The sequence below is a fragment of the Zingiber officinale genome, chromosome 3B (genome assembly GCF_018446385.1).
Source record: "Zingiber officinale cultivar Zhangliang chromosome 3B, Zo_v1.1, whole genome shotgun sequence".
NCBI classification, from domain to species: domain Eukaryota; kingdom Viridiplantae; phylum Streptophyta; class Magnoliopsida; order Zingiberales; family Zingiberaceae; genus Zingiber; species Zingiber officinale.
In genome coordinates this window covers 133515368-133536386 of record NC_055991.1, presented here as the reverse complement: position 1 = coordinate 133536386, position 21019 = coordinate 133515368, and the positions used below count along the sequence as shown (strand labels likewise).

Genomic DNA, 21019 nt, shown 5'->3' with positions numbered 1-21019 from the left:
AAAAGCTTATAGTCATGGATTTGAATGGATCCAAATTAGCAAGAACTTTATGCACAAAGTTGTCCTTTTTTTTACCAATACAATAGGTCATGTTCATGCCGGTTTTGAGCACAAACTAAGCCCTCCAATCTCGGAGAAGGTTGCGCACACATGCCCGCCTAAACACATACTTTATTTGTAATCTAATAGAATCACTTTGCATTCCCAAATGAGTAACAATCACAGATACTTGATATCGTCATGGCATTAAGAAAAACAAAGATCATCTAGCTTGGAAGCATAAAGAGGCCAAGAGCTGTATGCAAAACTACCACAAATAGGGTCCCAATCCGCTACGAATACAGATACATCAGCCGGTAGAGCACTTTCGAAGTAAGAATGCTCCGACATACAAAAAAGAAAAGAAAAATGAACAAGCCAGGTTCAACAATCAAATTGTTCCAATGCAATCCAATATAACCTAAATGTGCCAATTTAAATACACTCAGGTGTTTGATCTGAAACTGTGGTACAGGGCAGGCTGATTCGTCGCGGGGCTCACCCAGATCCCAGTAACTATTGTGGGAGACTGGGAGTATCATCTATAACAGCATAGAAAAGAATGAAAGCAATAGCAGCTATTTTGACAAGCAGTGTATTCTGTGGAATTGGGAATGCCATATTGCAATCATCTGGTTGATAGTTACTCGGCCGGGCAAATATTTACATCAGTCTGAAGAAGAAAAAGAGAATTGTGGGTTAAAGTTTGTCCATTGTTGGCAAGAATGCCACCATACAATCAAAATAACGAGTAAAGAGTTGCATACCGCATTATAGGATCCTGTGCGGTGTCAAAAAAGTATATGAAGATAAAGAACAATCCATCCGGCCATGGAAAAGACAGCAAAGATGTGAACCCAGAAGAGAATAGATGCGGCTTCCTTCCCACAACCTCTTAAACTGGCAACTGCACCTGATGACATAATAGGCAAGATAAAAAATAAAGATTTTTTTTTTAAGTTGCATAATTTGTTTTACATGAGAGTTGACGGCTGATAAGAGTAAGAAAATAATACCGGAAAGGACTGAAGTGGGCATAGTGTGCTGCAGCAGCAGGACAAATTTGAACATTTTGTCGCCCCTGGGAAAAAGTCCAAGCTTGTCGGCAATGGTGATTATTCCAAGTCCTGTAGGAGGAACCAAAACCAATCTTCCAAATATGATAGCAGCAGTTGTTCGTAAACCAAGTCTTTTACTGCCTGGGCCAGGGCCTGGAACACAACAAAGTGCCATATAGCATGTAACATTCTGGATATTCTAGATTCAAGATGGAAACCCAATGGATAGTTTTTATGTTAACTATTTCATCAAGCATCACTAAATGTACTTGTTCAACTTTTACCGGCAATGAACTTTTATTAGCACTCTTTAACTATAATTGAAGTAAATTGCTACTAGAAAACATTATCAGGCCAATTACATCAAGCATTTTACATTTAGAAGCCACCTTTCAGATCTCAACTATCAAGTGCATTTTCATAATGCATATAAGCAAGTAGTACGCCATATTTTACTTTCTTACCCAATGATTTATAGTGAAAAATAGCCCGTCCTTACTCCCACTCATTGAAATTTAACCAAAAAAAAAAACCAACTGAGAGCTAATACTCTATCAATTGCACCAAAATTCTCATTTAAAAATGCACTATAAACATTTCTAACTGCTTTCAAACGCTTAGTGTTATGGCTATATGTAATTCAATATTCTTAAAAATGTAGCTCTAAAGAAGCCTTGATTATCTGTGTGAAAGTTATCACAAACCAACTATGAACCCAGAGAATGAAATGCATGGTCATGATGCTCAGGTCAAGGCTTTGAGACAGAAAATCATCCTCGTAAATTAATTGTAAGTTTTACCAATTTCACATTGCAAAATAAGTTTATCAGCTTGTCCACCATTGATCGTCAAAATGGATAATCTTGAACTATGAGGAATAAAATTGGAGCACTTAAGAGAACATGCCGATTCTTCTTGAGCAAACATAGTTGGACAACTAGGAGGTAAGTTGGTGAGGGAGGAGTGAGGACTAGACTAAAGAGAAATCACTTTTACAGTGAAAAGGAGCAAAAGAACTTTAGGCTGTCAGACATAGGATATCAATATGTGTTTGAAGAAATGCTACATAAGAAATGGAAGATTGCATACCATCCACAAGATTTCCACCCAGAGCAAGCAAAATACATGGGATCATCGCTTCCCTGGAAATCAAAATATAGACAATCCTTCAGGTCTTAAAATATTTTTTGCTTTGAATGTAACTACAAAAAATAGAGGTCCTTGAGTGTTAAAAGGTTATGCAAATAACCAAGTCATTAACCAGACAAAACTACAAAACAGAGGTCCTTAAATGCCAAAAAAATTATGCAAGAACTGTCATTAACCACTAACCAGACATCAGATATCAGGTTCAGGCTCATCTTATTAACTCACTATAGTGGAATTAGAACAGTTACAGAAATGGATGGCCAATAAGTTATCTTAATTCTCTAATCTAAATTTACCATAGAAGAATGTGATTGCAACTTGACATTTCTTAAACAGTTCATACTTAGCATCATTCATAGAAATCTTCATACTTTTTCAACCTTAACAAGGTAACTATTTTCTGTTTTAAGACTCTATTTGCGTGTTACTAAATGAAAAGGTTCTAAATTTCAGTAGCATGAGAAAATTGGCAAAGGCAAAGAAGAAAACAGATCAATACCCAAGAATAAGGCAGCTGTCAGTGAAGAAGAATAGCGGGGCATCATCAGTCAAGATGAAGTTCTTCAAAAATGGTATAGCGCCAATGATGATAGCCAAAGCCTAATTCCATATAAAACATTAGTAATACCTAATCCCATATAAAACATCATTAAAGTAATCATGCAAAATATTGCTTCTGCATAACATGTTAAAGACAATCATTAACAGAAGGTAACAATACAATGATGCAAATAACCACCACAAAAAATTCAGAGAATTTCATGTTACCCCCCAAAAGTTTGCCCTTTTGCCAAATGTACTCAAAGTTTCATTATAAAACTCTAGTGAAGGCAGGGGTTTTAACTGATTAGAGTTTGTAAAGGTTGGGAGTTTGCTTTGCTAAACTAAAACTTTGGTTTAGAGGGATGTTGCCAATGAAAAAGTAGTCATCGCGGTATTGACAAAATGAAACTCTGATTCATTTCACAAGAGAGTAAAATCTGGGAAAATTAAAATTTCAATATGAGAAATGGGCAAGTTTGTATTTCTTCATAATCAAAGAATTCATAAAAATAACAGAGGAAGGAAATTAGGAAAAGAATGAGATGATACTTGATCTTGACCGGTTAAACTAATACATTCATTACAGAAAATCAAACAAATATGAAGTTCACATTTTTATCTCAACACAAAAAATGTTCATTATACTAGGCATGCCAACATCATTGCTCTTCACTCTAAAAGCATAAATAAATTAAAATCCCAATGTCCATGAGACAAGAAGCCCCAGAAAGTGTTTTAAGTATCAAGTATTTAATAACAAGTGACAAGGACAAGGAATTGGAAATTAGAACTTCAAAAAGACAATTTTCAAATCAAATACTCACTGAGGCAATAATGGGAGGCTGAAAAATTTGTTTTAGCTTCAGCTTTCCAACAATATACCATAGGATGCCAATTATCTGCATAACCATCCAATCCGACATATGGCACGCTCAGATATTAGTATAAAAAAGTTAGAATTTAAAAATGAATCGCCAGAACTTCAAACAAGGTTCTTTCATTTTCTAAACTAATATTCAATCCAATTAATATAAGTTAACAGGTAACCACAGATTTAGAAAGTCATTGCCTAGGTTGCTTATGCAACTACATAAACCTTATGGCCACATAAGGATCATACACACTAAAAAAATCCTAGGCTTGTTGAAATTCATGCCATGCTCAAGTTAATATTGACTACACTATACCAACTTTGACAAATCGACAAACAAAAAAACAAGTTCTATATTACTTAGGCCAACAAGTAAATGTTTTCTTATATGCATTGTAATTATTAGTTGACATTTATAAATGTTATTGACGCCGGACAGGATAGTGATTGTAGCTAACGAGAAGGGGGGAGTGAGGAGAAAACAAGAAGAGATAACCATTCTCCTCCATATTTTTCCGAAAAAGGAAATTTTATTTAATATTCGAGGATTATTCCTCAAACAACTAAACAAACACTTATATAGACTCCAAACCCTCGGATCCAAATAAAGGAAAGAAATCCTAATATATAAACTACAATTCTTATCTTGTAAAAAAAGGAAAGAAATTTTAAAAGAAAGGAAAATTTATTAACAAACTCACAATCCTAAAATTCTAAAAAGACTCAAAATACAAAAAAAATAAAAAATACCAAAAGAATTAAAATTATCAAAAATAATAATAAAAAAATCGTCAAATCCTCCTGCATCAATCGCCCTAGGTTGAAAGAACTCGTCCTCGAGTTTAGAATAGTTTCAGGTGGTAGCCCTAGAGGAAGATCATCCGACACCAAATCGGCAAAAACGAGAGAACTACTGTTACGTGCTGTTGTTGATTGATTTTGCCACAATATGTGAGATCCACATATACAAAAATTCATCGCCTGATGATGAGGCACTATATGCATGCTAAGATATTGGAACATGATTGACATGAAATATGCAGATATTATGAACCAGCATAGAAACACCTTCAGGGCAAAAGAATAATCCTTGAAAGCAAGTCATATAGTCCAAAGCAACATCTGGGTAAGTAACAAGCGCAGGCTTTCTAGGTCGAGATGATTTGTCAGTTCGTCGAGCAAAAGTATTGTTGGATTCATAAAGAGTGCCTTAGCTAATGCAATCCGCATGCACCATCCATCAGAAAAATCTCGATGTGTTTGATGGTCTGTACATGACACCCATATCAAGCACAAAAAGCTGTGTGTCAGCATTGTACATTGGACAGCTAAATTCAATTTTGATTTTAAATCTAGCTGCAAGATTTGCATCACTTGGTTCAAGACAGTGTCCATCATACACAACAATCTTTCCTCCAAATGATTGATAATTCGGCAACATTGGTGTGATTGATCCAAGAATTGCTCCAAGATGCAAATAGTTAAATTTGCCTCTGATGCGCTTGATCTTTTCAACTTCAGTCAAGTAGCTTAAAATCAGATAGAAGTATTCTACTCGGGCCTGTTGCTGCAACCTTGATATTGCTTTCAAATCTCTTGATTGATTTAAGTACATTTGACTTAAAGAAACTGACATCATCATAGATTTCTTTAGATTGGATGGTGTCAATTTTGAGTTCAGGGGATTCAACTGACATGAGAAGTTCGTTGACATTGATGAGAGGCATCCAATACTTTCATCAATTTCTTGCAATAACAAGTTACTTGAACCTTTGAGCAACTTGGAGTGCTCAAGGAAAACCTGGTCACTAAATGATGATATTTGATACCCTCTTCATTCTCCAGGTCACGTACATGTTCCAAAAAAAATTTCAATCGATCAATCTACTGGTTCTTTTCATCCATAGATTGAAAAACCACATATTTAGATTCTTCCTCGTCTTCTAGAGACTTCTTCTCCGCACTATCCTTCAATATGACATGCACTGCATCCTCAACTAATTCACCATCCGAAATCTCCTCTTTCTCATCATTTTGAACAGAATTCAAACATGGAAGCTCTTTTCCACCAACGGTGCCTCTATCGATGGAATTCTCAGTGTCCAAAACCTAGAACACGCCATCACCAACTTCATTGATGACTTCATCCACTTCTTCATCGTAAACTAGATCATTAGTCGTCTCAGTCTCGTCTCCAATTTGAGATCAAGATTCCTTTTCAATTATAGCATCTTCCACAACTTGCAGCGTATTAGGTTCATCAACTTCTTCTGGGTCAAATTTTTCCTCCAAATCATCTTCAAATCCGTCCAATCATCTCGAGTGTCGAAGCTATTGTCCTCCATGGCGAAACCTAATCGTCCTTGAATGAAGTTTGAGTGTAACCAAAGAGAAGAAAATGACATTTTAACTTCTTTTTCATCTTCTCCAAATCTTTGATCTTAGCCTTGCCTTGTCGGTCTTGTGAGGGTCACACGTGCTCCCACCATACCAATGCTAGACCTCTAAGCTTGAAGGCAACTAATTTTACTTTCAGCAGATCAAGAACTTCCTCATAAAAAAAAAATCCTCTCCACTTTGTTGATCCAATCAACGAAGCCCTCAACCGATAATGTACCAGAAAATAAAAAAGGGCAGTCCGGTGCACGAAGCTCCCGCCGTGCGGGGTCACGGGGAAGGATCCATTGTACACAACCTTATCCTGCTTTTTGCAAGAGGCTGTTTCCAGGATTAGAACCCGTGACCTTTTGGTCACATGGCAACAACTTTACCGTTGCGCCAACGGTAATGTACCAAAAAATATGGGAAGATTAATCTGAAAACCTAGGCCTCCATAATGCTCCTTCTTACCACGGCGCTCATGGTATGTGGCTCGTTGGTGATAAGGGTTTCGAAGGTAGACTCAGATTCATATCGTCATCGCTACACGCTGCAACTTGCCTTTGTAAATCCTCAATCTCGTCTTGGGTGCTACGACTAGAGTGTGAGGCTTCCTCAACCAAACCTACTTGACACGACCACGATGACCTTCCATTGGATCTGACGCTCGGCTTCATCAAATCGGAAACTACTAGCTCTGATACCAACTGATGCCAAGCGATTATCCTGCGAGCTAACGAGAAGGGGCAAATTGAAGAGAAGTCAAGAAGAGATAACTGTTGTCTTCCAGATTTTTACAAAAAAGAAAATTTTATTTAATATTCAAGGATTATTCCTCAAATAGCTAAACAAACGCTTATATAGACTCCAAACCCTTGGACCCAAATAAAGGAAAGAAATCCTAATATATATACTACAATTCCTATCTTGTAAAGAAAGGAAAAAAATTCTAAAAGAAAAGAAAAATTATTATCATACTCACTATCCTAGAATTCCTAAATGAACTCAAAATGCAAAAATAAAAAAAGATAGAAAATACCTAAAATATCAAAAATACCTTAAATACCAAAAGAATGAAAATTACCAAAAAATAATAAAAAAAATATTCGGATCCTCTTGCATTAGCTATGCATTGTGTTATGCAAGATTTAAAAAGTGCATACAAGCAATAAGTGTATGTGCAGTTGCAAGGGCATATGCAACCAATATTAAAATATATTTATATTAATATCTAGTATCTATAATTTGCAAAATAAATGTTTAACACAGACAAGTTAGTATGGTTTTAACTAAATTTGATTTGGTTTAAATTAGTTTAGATGAACTGAATAAGGTTTTAACTGCACATACAGATCACATATCTCATATGTCACTATCTAGTCCTCTTCAAAAACCATCTAGGCAGCTCAACGTTGCCCAAGCATGAGCTTTTTAATACCATGGTGTGAGATTGCAATTTGTTTTGTTAGCCATCACACAAAGATACCATTATGGCTGATAGGGAAAGCAATGTTATACTAAAAAGAACGTGGAGTCTTATGGTCCATATTTGTGCACAATCCATATTCCATATACATGTGATTCACATTGCCGTTGATGAAAATTCAAGCCTAGTTTAGCCATAGTGAGGTGAGTCTTGCATGTTGAAATCTATCATCGAACACAAGGTTCAACAACAGTAGATTGTTCAGCGATCCAGTGTGCAACAAACTGTAATCATGGGTACAGACTCACAGCAAACTATAGCATAGCCAACTGAAAAGGAGTTTACCTAGCCATAGCATGAACAATATCTAGCTGCAGCCTTGCAACATCAGACAATGTAGTGCACAGAACTGTACAATTGCAATTATCATTCCATGCTACACCGAGCATCATTAGTTTTCATATGTTGCACCTATGCCATGGAATTTGCACATGATGAAAGACAACAATAATCACCACAACATCGTGAAACCCCTTTGAAAGAATTTGTGGTATAATCAGCATTTATTAAGGAAGGAAATGATATTCGGACCGGGTGTGATTATTTGACACGAGTGTGGATCCAAGTGCCTGTCATGGCTACTTCTAAAAAAATTTTACTCGTGATCAAAGGATATCAAGCATCCATTCAGAGTGTCAATGCTCGAGTGCATGTATTCAAGATCAATACAAAGGGAATAAATGAAAAGTCAAAGTATCGAACAGGAATCATTGTTGTTTAGATCAAACCTAATTTTTATGGAAATAAGTTTAAAATGGAAGTTTAACTACAATCTGTCTTAATTGTGTGGCAACTAGCAAGTGTTGCACATAGTCAGGTATAGTCTTTTGCATTAGTAAAATCATTATAACCTCTCACCAAGCATGTGCAGCTATACATTTTCATCAATGGGGGATTCAAGCCCATAGTGTATAACACGGCAGTTTTGCTTTGAGGCAATGAGATTCACATGCAAAGCGGGGTGCACGATATGCTACATGGGCATTTATTCATTGTCATCAAAATAAGCATCCTAAAGACAACTAAGGCTTACTCTTGAAATGCATACAATGGAAACATAATATTCTCCATTGTAAATTTGATAAGATGGCAAATAGCATCTTAAACTGATACAACATGCATAATATCACTAGTGATATAGTTCAATGGAGGATAAGATCCATATATCCCAAATAATTAGGACTGATGATGACATGACAAGTGGGATCAAAGTGGTGAACTCTTGAAGCAACAGTGGAGCATAATCATGAGACGCAATTCCCTGTACTTAATAGGCAGTACTCAATCAGTAGTCAATCCAAATGATGCAATTAGGAAGGAATGGCCTATATGTCAAACATATAAGAAGACATAAAGAAAATGGTGAATCTGAATTATGCTTGTGGCAGTGGTTTCAATCATAGATGATGCTCTACAATGTGAAGAACATGTCACCAGTTTACAGCTATGCCAGTATCAAAAACCAATATGATGAACATATGGATATAATTTCCTTACTTTTCGTTGTTTGGGAGATTCAAGACTAGTAGATTCAGCCTCCATTGAAGTCAGCAATGGAACTTTCCCAGTTTCAGAGTTATTCAAAGGAAGCTTAGTTGGAAGCTTCTCCTCCTCTTCCCCATCAAAGGTTTGACCTGGTGGTGGTGCCAGCATCTGAAAAACATAGGTATACAAGACTATTGCACCAACCTGTCACATTCACACACACACACAAAAAAAAACTTATAAGGTCTCTCTGGAGTCTACTGGTGTCATCGAATCATTGAACAATTCAATAAATCATATCTTAGCATGTCCAGAGCATAAACCAAGCAAATCTAATTTAGGGGAAAAACTGGAAAGAGATGGTAGCTTTATTTTTATAAGTAAATATTCCTTGCCCAACTCCTAATTCATAAGAAACAAATCTTAAATTCTTCACCATCATCAAGTGAAATTCAACTATAGACATAACAATTATCTATCCATTTAAGAATAGATTAAGAAAAGAGCTTCTTCCAACCATAGACATAACATAAACATCTTTTCAATTATCGAAACTCAACTGACCAATGTAATAGAAATAGATTAAGTCTATACTTCATTAGTTTCAGAAATCCATTAACCAATTATCTATCCATTTAAGAATGAAAGAGAAAGCACTAATTGTCACACATGACATTAGTAACTTCCAAGTTTCAAGTGATCAACCTAAACCCTGCTCTCTTTATAAACTTAGTAAAGTGCAGCTTAAGTGAGAGTTAGGACCAAGTAACTGGATATGTTGCAAAGGAAGATTGAAAGCAATACAGCACTTCCTTTTATATATATATATATATATTGAGACTGGTAGCTAAAACTGATCTGCTAGAAGTCATTCATTAGTCAAAAGGCAAAGGCAAATAAGTTCCACATAGCCAGCCCTAAACAGTTGAAATTCATGCTTCTTGTTGACGTTATGGTCAAGGAAAAAGGCACGTGGATTACTGAAAAATAGTGGTTAAGAGTTTCCCTGAATAATTGAAATGCATGTTGCCTGCTAAAAGGCTTAAAGTGGCACACTACTCACCCACTGGCCAAATGAGATGTAAGCATTCCCATCCTGGCTACATTTGACAGAATCACCAAATGGATTTGATTTGTCCCGACATAGAGCAGCAATCAAAACAAGTGGTATATTCCCGATGTTTCCTACACAAGATCATAAGATATAAAAAAATAAAAGGAAAAAATTAATGATAGTAATTTGATGCAAGTTACAAAGGACCACTATTCTTGGAAGATTCTAGGCATATCTTCTATATAACATATAGAAATAAGTTTTGTTTGTAAAAACAACTAGACGAACCCATCACTTTAAGAGTCTCTTACTACTTAAAATATTTATTGCAAAATCATTTTAGCAGAAAAATGAGCTCTTTCCACTCGTGAAATGTATTCAAATCTTTTTTTCTTTTTTTTTTGAAAAAAAAAATGAATTGTAGTGTCTCAGATATTACTAGGGATAGGTAAATACAAGTAGCAACAAAAATCCAACTAAACAGATTGTACATTTAAGTTTAGATAAGTAGTGGCAGTTAAAGTGGAAATATGTCTCAGTAGCACTTCAACTTGCAAAAAAAACCTTTTAAATTCTAAAGATAAAATTTAGAAAGCATACAAAATGTCATGCCAGAAACATGATTCAGTGAAAAGAAAAATAAACTTAAATATGATGAGTTAGAAGTTAAGCATACATACACACAAACTCCTAAGAAAAGTAAGCGAACAAACTCAAGAGGAAATGCTTATTAAGGATATATGTCTTACCAATTCCAATGTGAATGATGGTGAACTTGAAGTAAGGATATGGTGGCCGAACAACAGAAGCAACAATGAATCCCACAAGAGATCCAAATATGGTAGACAGAATTATATTAAAAGGAATAAACCACCTGCAGATGACAGAAATATCCATATCTTGATGTGCAGACATATTGTTTACTGAGTTGGAATATGAGGATGGTATTCTTAATTTCGTTTCTCTATCAACACAGAGCACAAATATTTGTAACTCGTGCAGTGCATCAGTTAGTGATAGAGTAATGGCATAAAAGTTTTTTGGCACTGAATAGCAACCCAAACATTAGACTGCATTAGCTCTAAAAGGAAAACAAAATTTACTAATTACCATATAAAATTTGACAACGGAACCTTCAAGTGTTGACATATTTGTTTCAATCTAATACTAGTTAACGAAAACTCCAAACAATCTCAAATATAAGAAGAGACGGTAATCATATTTACACAATCAATTAAGAATTTAATTGGCAGGTGATTTGTTAAATAACCTTCTTAGAATGAAAACATCCTCAGGCTATTTTCAATGTCACAAATCTCCAAGTTTCATGTTCTTAGAAATTTGAATCTCACATAAGCACTTGTGATTTTGAGTGACATGAAGTTCATGGGATGTGCTACTACCATCCAATATTTTGACACCATTAGCAGTTTGGGGGAACTTGGGTTAGAGAAACACATTTCTTAAGTTTTCTATAGAAGGCAAAATTGAGACCATTTACAATCAAAAGGACAAATTGAGGGTGATCAAACTTCATAAAAACTCCCATAATTGAAGAAGAGTGGATTCAACTACAATTCACTAAAAGTGACATAAAATTACCATGAAACAGAAACACATATAAAGATGATATTTGCTAAAGACTGACAAAATCCTTCATTAAACAAAAAAAAGGTCTTCACCACTAAAATGTCATTTCAGTCTTTTAAATGCCAACGACCAATTACAACACACGCAAGTACAATCAACAATGCTACAGTAAGCAGTAACTAGCAGTTGTTACATTAATGCCATAGGATAAGCTACTTAATTACACTAAGAATTAAAGCATTTTATGGAGACCCATAAGAAAAGAAATTAAACTAATAAATGAATAATGAGAGAACCATCAATGAGTTTTACCACTCCAGTAGCTTTTGCCAAGTGATTGCACGTCCAAGTTGAGAGAATATTAAGCATGGCAGGAGCAGAGAAAAGACAAGCTGCAACATGTGTTAGATGAACATGTAAAAAATAGAATCTTTATATATAAAATATAATTTATCTTGGATTTTTATAGTAGACAAGAATATTGTACATCATTAATCTTTATTAAGGTGGAAGAAATTCCTTCGTTTAACAGCCACATACTCTCAAGGAACAAAGTTTAACAATTCTCATGTGCACTCATAGCGAATAATGTAACAAATTGTCCTTTAGAGAAAGGATAAAAATGGTCTGGAAAGGATTTCAACACCAGGTACGAACAGGTAAATACCAGTCCCATTTATGGCTCGAAAAAGTAAGGTCATTGTTCCAACTGATATGGTACCAGTCTTTACCTGACTACTAAATATTGGTATGTACTCCAGTAACTGATAGCTGAAGCAGACTAAACAGTGAAAAGGCACACCATATTAGAAAGGCAAGACTTGTCTAGGGAGATGAGATCAGGCCAGGGTTAAAAAGAAGGGCCAAAGTCAACTTAGCTGACCAACACAACATTTGTCAGGTGGAAGGCAAGACTTGACTGGTAAATTATAGTCTGGGCTATTATATTGCATCATATAATTATATTGATCCAGGCTAATGAGTATGCTTCACTTGTCTTCCGAACAAATTAACATAAAGCTCAAGAAAATAGTCATGACAGCTGAAATTTCAAACTGTGCTTATTCACTAGTATGTTCAAAAGAAATAGCATCAAATTGTTGCCACCTTTTTTCTCCAAGACTCTGAAGTATGAAATAAACTAATTACTTGTGAATAAACTCTAATATCACCTTATGGTTGTTGAAATACAAATCACGATTGTTATGGAATAGAGTGCCAAAGTAAAGCAAAGAAAATGATAGAGAAGGATCCTCCATAAACGATTGTTTAATGAAAGTTCAATGTAAGTATGAAACCCAGATATAAATGAGAATAATAGTTAACAACATACCCCATTAAGAAGCTTCCGGCCATTTGCAGAGAGAATGTTGACATACTTGGAGGCCATAAGGAACCCCAGAAAGCACATGGTAAACACTTTTGCTATCGGTAGGACAGCAAATTTCATCGAAGCAAAGATGGATTCACCACTTCCAGACTGATTATTGATTATAATCTCCAAAAGAGAACGCTCCATGTTGATAGTGTTCAACTTCAGACGACGCCTACATAAACTCCAAGCAAAATTTTACAGGTTCTCTCCTCTGAGGTAAAATATTTGAACAAAATTTACGGAGAAAAAGACAAATTCAAAATACAAGGTTAAAAAATACTTACGACGCATACACTCACAGAGACGCAAGCGCACACAAACTGGGTAGCCCAATACTATCAAATGAGAAAAAATCTCGCAAATTCTCTCGTATCAACTCGAGAGGATACAAGATGCAACCGGCAACGAGATCAACAATATTCCTAAAAAGGGTAATGCATAAGGAAACAAAAATAGTTACGCTAATATAAGAAGAAAATTCCCAACTTTAATGTTTATATAAAAATCCTCTTTTGCACACGAAACCCAATGTGCAGCCGCAAAATACAATTTCTCAGACAAAAGTCTAGATAAACATTTTTTTTAAAAAAAAAAAACAGAACGTTTAGACCTAACTCTTTCCTTATTATCATCCAATAATACAGTTGGCGAAAGCCTCGACCACCTTCACAACAACCGTTCCAACCCCGCAAAATCTCTCAAAAACTTTTTTTTTCAGCTCAGAAATTAACGAACATGCAAGAACAACCAGGACCGACCGCAGATTCGATTTTTTCCCTCTTACCGGTTCTCCGTCCACAAAGGCCCAATCGAGTTGTCTCCCGATCTTCGCCTCCGATCCAAAGCCTCCAAAAACGCTCGGGCGTCTCCGTTCTCCCTCGCCTTCAATCTCCCTGTGTCAGTGAAATGTGTGATTCCAGATTCGCGTCGCCTCCCTGACCCCCTTCCTAAGTCCTATATAAATTGAGATGGAAGCTTACAAATTGCACCCTGGAATTATATAAAATCGATGCAATTTTTCAGTATTGACAGAATATAAGATTGTATTTTGCCTGTGGAAAAAATAAAATTTCGAGAAGAGAGAAATATAGAAATAACTGGGGGTAAAAGTAAAAGTAACAAAAAACCTGAAGTATTCAATTCAAAAAAAAAAATTTAATTTCAAATTTATGTGTCAAAATAAATACCGAGATAAAAAAAAGTCACGTGTCCAATCAACTCGTAGATGTACACCTAAAAAAAACTTTTTAAAATTAAAATATTCACAATTATTAAGTAAGGATTAGCAACGGACAATTTCCTAAATTAAATTTGAGATTCCCTTTCGCACATCCGTGGAAAATAAAATATTTAAGGTGGGTTTGATTTATACGTTTTTTATTTTTATTTTTTAAAAAATATATATTTTTTAGAAAATAAAAAATAATTTTTTGATATCCATTATTTTCTAGAAAATGTTATCTAATCTTTTTAAAAAATAGACATGAAAAATATAAATCAAATATTATTTTTTAGAAACACGTATTTCTAAAAAAAAAATAAAAATGAAAAACATACCAATCAAATTACATTTATCTTTCCTCAGTCATTAAAATATTAATATAATAGATGTTATTAAAATACTAATATATATATTTTTTTTCATTTAACTGAATTTATCTGATTTTTTTTCTTAGCGGCTAAGGCATCTCACAGGATTTTTTTTTTTTCTCCACGTCAAAAATATAAAAGTTTATTACTCTCTTGAATTCTCTTCGTTATTAAAAAAAAAATCGTTAATAGATATGAACATCTCTTGTTTAAATATACGGGACCGCTCTAAAAGAGTGCTAAGATGATAATTTCACTTTTGTTACCGTAATTGAATGCTAAATTTGTTTTGTTTTGTTCATAATTAAGATTTATGATTGTGAAGTTTGCTTCATCATACAAAAAACTTATTCTTTACTCATTGACAATTGATAAAGACTGATCGTTAGGGTCACTTCTGCAAGGTAATGACTCGAACCGTCTATTTAAATTAATTTGGCATTTTGTCCATTAAAACTCCGAGTGTTTAATCGTTGCATGTCCCAATCGAGTAGACAGTTAGTTATCCAATTCCCAATCCTACCGCATATTTAGAATTTAAGATTTAAAATTTAGACTTATATTTTATCTCCTTTGAATTTTTCATAATTATTCTGCTACTATATTAGATAGATAATCTTCCTATGCTGTCATTAATTTTGATTAGGGGTGATAATTTGGATCGGTTCGTATTGATGAATTCGGATTAACAGATTGATGGATTGGAATATCAAAATTTAAATCCGACCTGATTAATATTATGATCAAATTGTTCAATCCGAACCCAACTTGTTTATATATGAATTTGATCTGAAATAACTCATTTATAAAAATATGTTCATCCCGATCTGAAAAGACTCATTTTATAAAAATATACTTAGTTTAATGCAAACTTAATCAGAATCCAATCCAAAAATATTTATAAATATGTTGTGGGTTGTAATTGGGTCATTTCAAATTGACCTGAATCTGACATTTTTATTAATTGTGTTGACCCGAATCTAATAAGATCTGATTTTAACCTGATTTTTTTATTCAATTCGGATCATATTTTAATGTCGATTTAAAAATTATCACCCCTAATTTTAATATATTAGTCCCGCAAATGTTTTCTTAAATTAAAATGGATTAAAATGGGCCTAATCAAGCCCATTTCTGCCCAGTTAGTTCTGACCAGCCGGCCCATTAAATTTCTTTCATCAATGCATCTGTAACTGCAAATTTTCTCCACATTGATCTCCATAAGTTAATCTATACAATTCCTCCAATAAATTTCGGGATCTCATGCACATGACTATTGTACTAGGTTAAAATATTTCTGATTTACATATTTATATCGGGTCGATGATACTATATCGTATGAAATAAATGATATCATCTTTTACTTTTATCTATATATTCATAATTAGTTCTCACGGATTGGCAGAGTTGACACTGTATATAATGTTGTAATAATATGTCACGGGTAATATTTTGTTGGTCACCTGATACCATATAAAGGCCAGGGCAAAGTCTCCCATGATCTATCTCCTTTTAGATCGTGTGATGTAGTCCTAGAAGGATATCGGATAAGAATTATCATCTTTGTTACCGTCTATGCATCTATAATTACTCCTGGGATAATAGTACAATGGCATGACACCTTCTTAATTGAAAAATGATATGCACAAGAAAAAAAACTCAATGAAAACCTCAAGGATAGACACATAAAATGATGGGACCCACAAAAAGTGAAATGGTCATTGCTCTTTTTAATTTTATAGGATCAGATCGATCATTTTAGAATTAATCGATATAACACAAATAGACAACACCAATTAAAAAAAATCTATACACCCATAATTATGAACAAGACACATGATCATATGCAAAACATAAAGACATGAACAATGTCAAAAGCTAAAGCAAGCTTTAAGTCGATATTTAACTACTTACAAGAGCTTAGCAAATGGCATCAAGCAAAGTAATAAATGACAAGTGCACAATTACAGCACTACTTTTGTGGTGGCACAAGCAACAGCTAGCCCTGGATCACTGGCTATCGAGCCGATAGCAAGTAATCGTCGCCGTCGTAGCCAGTGCCACTGGTCACTCCACTGTTGAAGGCAAATTCAGCAGAAGTAATCGGATTAGGACCGTCCCTCGCAATGCCAAAATAGGCACCAGATAGAGCTGGAGCTGGGTTCTCCTTTGGTTCATACTCCTTCAGTATACTCTCGATCTCCTTCGCGACATCGTTCATCGTCGGCCGACTCACCGATGATTCTTCGACGCACCGCAAAGCGACTCCTACAAACCTCTTGAATCCGACTAGATAACTACTATTCTGAAGCAATGCCGGATCGATCGTGTCCCTCAGGCCATGGAATTCCTCTTCCTGAACATCCAGAGCCATCCGGACTTCATGAACAACATACCGACCTCCCACTATCGGCAGCCTGCCGGTCATGAGCTCGAGCAACACTACTCCAAAACTATAAACGTCACTCTTTGCAGTCAGTTGCTGGGTCGTTAAGTACTCAGGATCAAGATAACCCTGTGAATAAAATTAAAGATCATGAGTAATTATATTTGAGGAAGAAAATCTCTGTGAGGCAGAGCTCAGTGGTCTACCAGCGTTCCCTTCACGCCGGTGGAAGCATGATCACGTTCAGCGTCCAGCACTAACGTCGAGAGGCCGAAATCTGCCACTTTGGCAGTCAAATTTTCGTCTAAGAGGATGTTGCTCGACTTCACGTCTCTGTGAATTATTGTAGGTTTAGCGAGCTCGTGGAGATAAGCGAGTCCTTTAGCTGAATCTAAAGCTATGCTCAGTCTCTTCTTCCAGTCCAGTTGCAGTCCTCTCTTCCCTGACAAGTTCTCGGTTAGAGTTCCATTAGATATGTACTCGTATACCAGCGTCCGTTCGCCCTTCTCGAAGCAAAAGCCCACGAGCTCCACCAGGTTCTTATGGTGCACTCTGGAGAGCATCTCGATCTCTGTCTTGAACTCGAGCCCGCCTTGCATGGAGCCTTTACGTGATCTCTTGATGGCAACGAGGAGTCCTTCTGGAAGCATTCCTTTGTAGACCTGTCCGTAGCCCCCTGCCCCAATTTCATTATCTTCCGAGAAGCCATTGGTGATTTTCCTCAGATCGTCCAAAGAAAAGTATCTTGTTAGTTTTATCTGCGGCGCGTCTCCGTCTTCTTCACCGTTTGCTCCCCACGAGGCTGCGGACGAGGAGAGCAAAGACATTTACATGAATTAATTAGCTTGAAGGAAAGCAAGCAGAGAGAATCTTCATTGGGGGTCACAAACGTACCGAGAGGATTGGCCAGGGTGATGGCTTTTCGAGCTCGCTTCTTCTGCCACAATGCATAAGTCGACAACCCTGAGATTACGAGAAGAGCAGCAGCAGCGCTAACTGCAATGCCGATGATCCAGCGTCGATTCACTGCACGAACAACATAAGTGCCAATCAGTTTTCTATAGCATGCCAACATAATTAGAGACCCAACTGCAAGTTAGATTCTTCTATACCCTTGTGTTCATAAGCATAAGGCTGAGGGTTGAGATAACAAGGTCCGTACAATTCCGGGAGGTTCATACTCTGGCTAGTGAAATCAAACCAGCGCAATGTTTGATTCCTAGTGAAGTCTGTAAAATTTAAAGGGCAAATTTGCAACTCTACTTGCAGATAATTGTCCTCGTCGAATGAGAAACTTGGCATTTGAAAGCTAACTGGAATTCCACTGAGCATTTCAGCAAGTCTGCTCTGCATCTGTGGAAGATTGTCTAATATGTCATTTCCACTGAAGGAAGGTGCTCTGCACAGAATCATTCCTTCGTATGGGCGTGAGCATCTACCATTGGAGGAGTCAGCTGGTCGATTTCCATCTTGTTGCTGATTACAATACACTGTGGTATACAGATGAGCATTACTGCAAACCGGATTTCCCTTTAGTCTGTAGGCATGGAAAAAGGATCTCAGATAAAGCCTTGAGAAGTAAGACAAAGTTGATCTTATAATCTGCTCACATTAACGTTTCATCGTAGCTGGAAGAGAGTGTCACTGATGTAAAGTTATTGTTCTGAAAATTCACAATCGACAAATTCTGACCAATGTTGCTTCCCATGTTGAGAGTGCCATTGAAATGGTTGTTGTTGAGCCTCCTGTAATTGATCGCAACAAAGAGATTGGCTTCCTTAATGAACATTTCTTTCAATGTGCTCTGAAAATCTTACACTTCTTGTAGGTTCGGATATGCGAAGAGTGTTTCAGGTATTTCACCATGAAGATTCCCGGACTCGATAATTCTAACACAGTCAGCAGCAAGTAGAGATCTTGCATCAGTATGTCAGCTATTTAAAAATATGTTCATAAAGGTTTCAGCAGGCACTGAACTTACAAAGTTGTGAGATTTTGTAAATCTGAAAACCATGCAGGAGCTTCGGATGATTCGAACGAGTTGTTGCTTAAATCCCTGAGTGGTATCAAGTAAGCATGGTGCCGAGTATTACATGATCGAAAGACATGCGAGTAAATGCTTTGCTAAAGGAAGGAGACATTCTTACAAATAGTTGAGCTGTTGCATTCCAGTTAGATTTGACATCTGCTGTAGTTTGTTATTGGCTAAGTTTCTGAAATCCATGAATGTAAATTGTGTTCAACAGAGAGATGAACAGTCAACAGTGTTAAGTTTATCAGCAACTTACAGGACATTGAGGGATGTGAGGTTGTTTATATTGGTAGGAACATTTCCGTTCAGCGAATTGTTGTCTAGACGTCTGAAAACAGCAACGAAATTATATCGATCGGGCATAAACAATCGAAAATGGCGACTGACTGAAAGGACAAAGATCAAAAGGTTATTGGTTAGTGAATACTCACAGGACTTCAAGTGTCTTGACAAGGCCTATCGACTCTGGAATTTCCCCAGTAAGATTGTTGTGGTCGAGGAGTCTGTAAGCAAACAAAAGTTAGGATATCGAAAAAACTAGGGAGCCAACACAAAGCCAAGATGTGCAACGTTGAAGCTTACATATGTATAGCCACTAAGTTGGAGCTGAAAAAACCACTTGGAATGTTGCCTGATAACTCATTCTTGTTCAAATGGCTGTGGAACATATAGAAGATGAATCAATCTCTCTACTCAACTATGACTGAAGCCCACAAAGGAAAAAACCACTTACAAATGTTTAGTTTTGACAAGCTGGTCTAGTCCTGAAGCTTCATTTGCTGAAGTAGGAATACTTCCATTCAATTTGTTCTCTGCCAAGTCCAGCCATGTGAGATTAGAGAGCCGGCCAAGACTTGGCGGTATCGGGCCGACAAACTGGTTTGTATTCAGAGATCTGGTTCAAAAATTTAAATGAGTTGTTATTAAACCCTTAATTCATGATCTATAGAAACTCATTCCTATTACAAAAAAACAACTACTTACAAGACTTCGAGATTAGGTAGAGTACCCACTTCATCAGGAATAAGACCACTGAACTTACAGCCAATCAATCTCCTGAGAAATAACGACGGCAGCATCAAGGTCATGCCCATGCCATGGTAAATGTCACCATAGATCAGATATGAAGTAATATACTTACAAAACTTTAAGGTTTTTCAAGTTCCCAATGCTTGTGGGAAGTGGACCTTCAAGATTAGGGTTGAAGGAAAGATCCCTACATTTACAGATATCAAAACAGTCATATACTAAATCTCCAATTGCTCAGTGATTGTAGATTCATCATTCATACAAGACGCTTACAATTCTTCCAATTCACTAAGGTTTCCTATGTCACTGCTCAAACTACCCTTAATATCCATGTTGCATACTTTCCTGTAGTCATTCAGATTGATATTGATCAAAAGGAAGATACAATCAACAACAAGTGAAGAATTCATCAGGTGGCAAGGGAAACTCACAGTCCTATCACCCTCGAATTACTGCAGTTGACTCCTTCCCATTGATTGCAGGGATCCGAATTCTTCCAGCTTGGAGGTGTATTCTTCCATTGGCTAGACACAGAGTTGAGAGCAGAAACTGTCCATGGACAACTTCTAAAAGAATCATAACCAAGTTACTGGAAAATGAAATCCAAACACTTTGAAAGGCAAAATGATTACCATCTCTTGGGTCTGTGCTGCTGAATCCATGTCGAAAACACGAAAAGCAAACCAGAAACAACAGAAACCCTTTCATCATCTAGCCTGCAACCAAAAGGAGCCCCTTGAGGAGGATATCAGCAGGCAGCAGCAGTTCATCAAGATCTCGTACCTTGTTTTGGAGACGGATGGTTACTGTGTGTTGAATTTTGCCTTCTAGTTCCAGAATTATTTGAGATCACGAAGGAAATATCATAGAAGGAATGGCAATTAAGGAGCAAACTGGATGGTGAAGATTTTTACTTAGTCTTCATGTTGACCAACTGCCTCATGCTCTTGAAA

At 36.2% G+C, this 21019-nt stretch overlaps 2 protein-coding genes across 3 annotated transcripts; both read right to left on the bottom strand.

Annotated features, from left to right (window-relative positions):
• Nucleotides 1-260: 260 nt before the first annotated feature.
• Nucleotides 261-13967, bottom strand: LOC121967888 (protein PIN-LIKES 6-like). Of its 2 annotated transcripts, none has more exons than XM_042518400.1 (13): nucleotides 13814-13967; nucleotides 13314-13451; nucleotides 12988-13210; nucleotides 11967-12046; nucleotides 10814-10938; nucleotides 10074-10195; nucleotides 9023-9214; nucleotides 3614-3688; nucleotides 2746-2846; nucleotides 2187-2239; nucleotides 1056-1250; nucleotides 807-952; nucleotides 261-712 (listed from the first exon to the last, which is right to left on the bottom strand). In XM_042518400.1, the coding sequence occupies exons 3-12, from the start codon at nucleotides 13171-13173 to the stop codon at nucleotides 831-833; spliced, it is 1251 nt and encodes a 416-aa protein (XP_042374334.1). In that variant the 5' UTR covers nucleotides 13174-13210; nucleotides 13314-13451; nucleotides 13814-13967; the 3' UTR covers nucleotides 261-712; nucleotides 807-830. The 2 variants fall into 2 exon arrangements, with proteins under 2 accessions (XP_042374334.1, XP_042374333.1); XM_042518399.1 differs by having other exon boundaries at nucleotides 12988-13201.
• Nucleotides 13968-16440: 2473 nt separating this feature from the next.
• On the bottom strand, nucleotides 16441-20990 carry LOC121967886 (leucine-rich repeat receptor protein kinase HPCA1-like). The gene is made up of 18 exons (XM_042518396.1): nucleotides 20850-20990; nucleotides 20699-20782; nucleotides 20498-20615; nucleotides 20340-20411; nucleotides 20179-20253; nucleotides 20022-20093; nucleotides 19771-19932; nucleotides 19620-19694; nucleotides 19469-19540; nucleotides 19294-19365; nucleotides 19153-19218; nucleotides 18987-19061; nucleotides 18823-18894; nucleotides 18616-18750; nucleotides 18118-18542; nucleotides 17900-18031; nucleotides 17212-17807; nucleotides 16441-17134 (listed from the first exon to the last, which is right to left on the bottom strand). The coding sequence occupies exons 2-18, from the start codon at nucleotides 20775-20777 to the stop codon at nucleotides 16637-16639; spliced, it is 2796 nt and encodes a 931-aa protein (XP_042374330.1). The 5' UTR covers nucleotides 20778-20782; nucleotides 20850-20990; the 3' UTR covers nucleotides 16441-16636.
• Between the last annotated feature and the right edge of the window lie 29 nt (nucleotides 20991-21019).

Coding starts and splice junctions, on each gene's coding strand:
- LOC121967888 (XM_042518400.1), bottom strand. CDS start 13,173: ATGGAGCGTTCTCTTTTGGAGATTATAATCAATAATCAGTCTGGAAGT. Junction 9,215..10,073: donor ACATCTCATTTGGCCAGTGG/GTGAGTAGTGTG, acceptor TGAATGTGACAG/GTTGGTGCAATAGTCTTGTA. Junction 3,689..9,022: donor AATCTCCCAAACAACGAAAA/GTAAGGAAATTA, acceptor ATGGTTATGCAG/ATAATTGGCATCCTATGGTA.
- LOC121967886 (XM_042518396.1), bottom strand. CDS start 20,777: ATGATGAAAGGGTTTCTGTTGTTTCTGGTTTGCTTTTCGTGTTTTCGA. Junction 19,541..19,619: donor AACTTAGTGGCTATACATAT/GTAAGCTTCAAC, acceptor GTTTGCTTACAG/ACTCCTCGACCACAACAATC. Junction 18,895..18,986: donor TTACAAAATCTCACAACTTT/GTAAGTTCAGTG, acceptor TGACTGTGTTAG/AATTATCGAGTCCGGGAATC.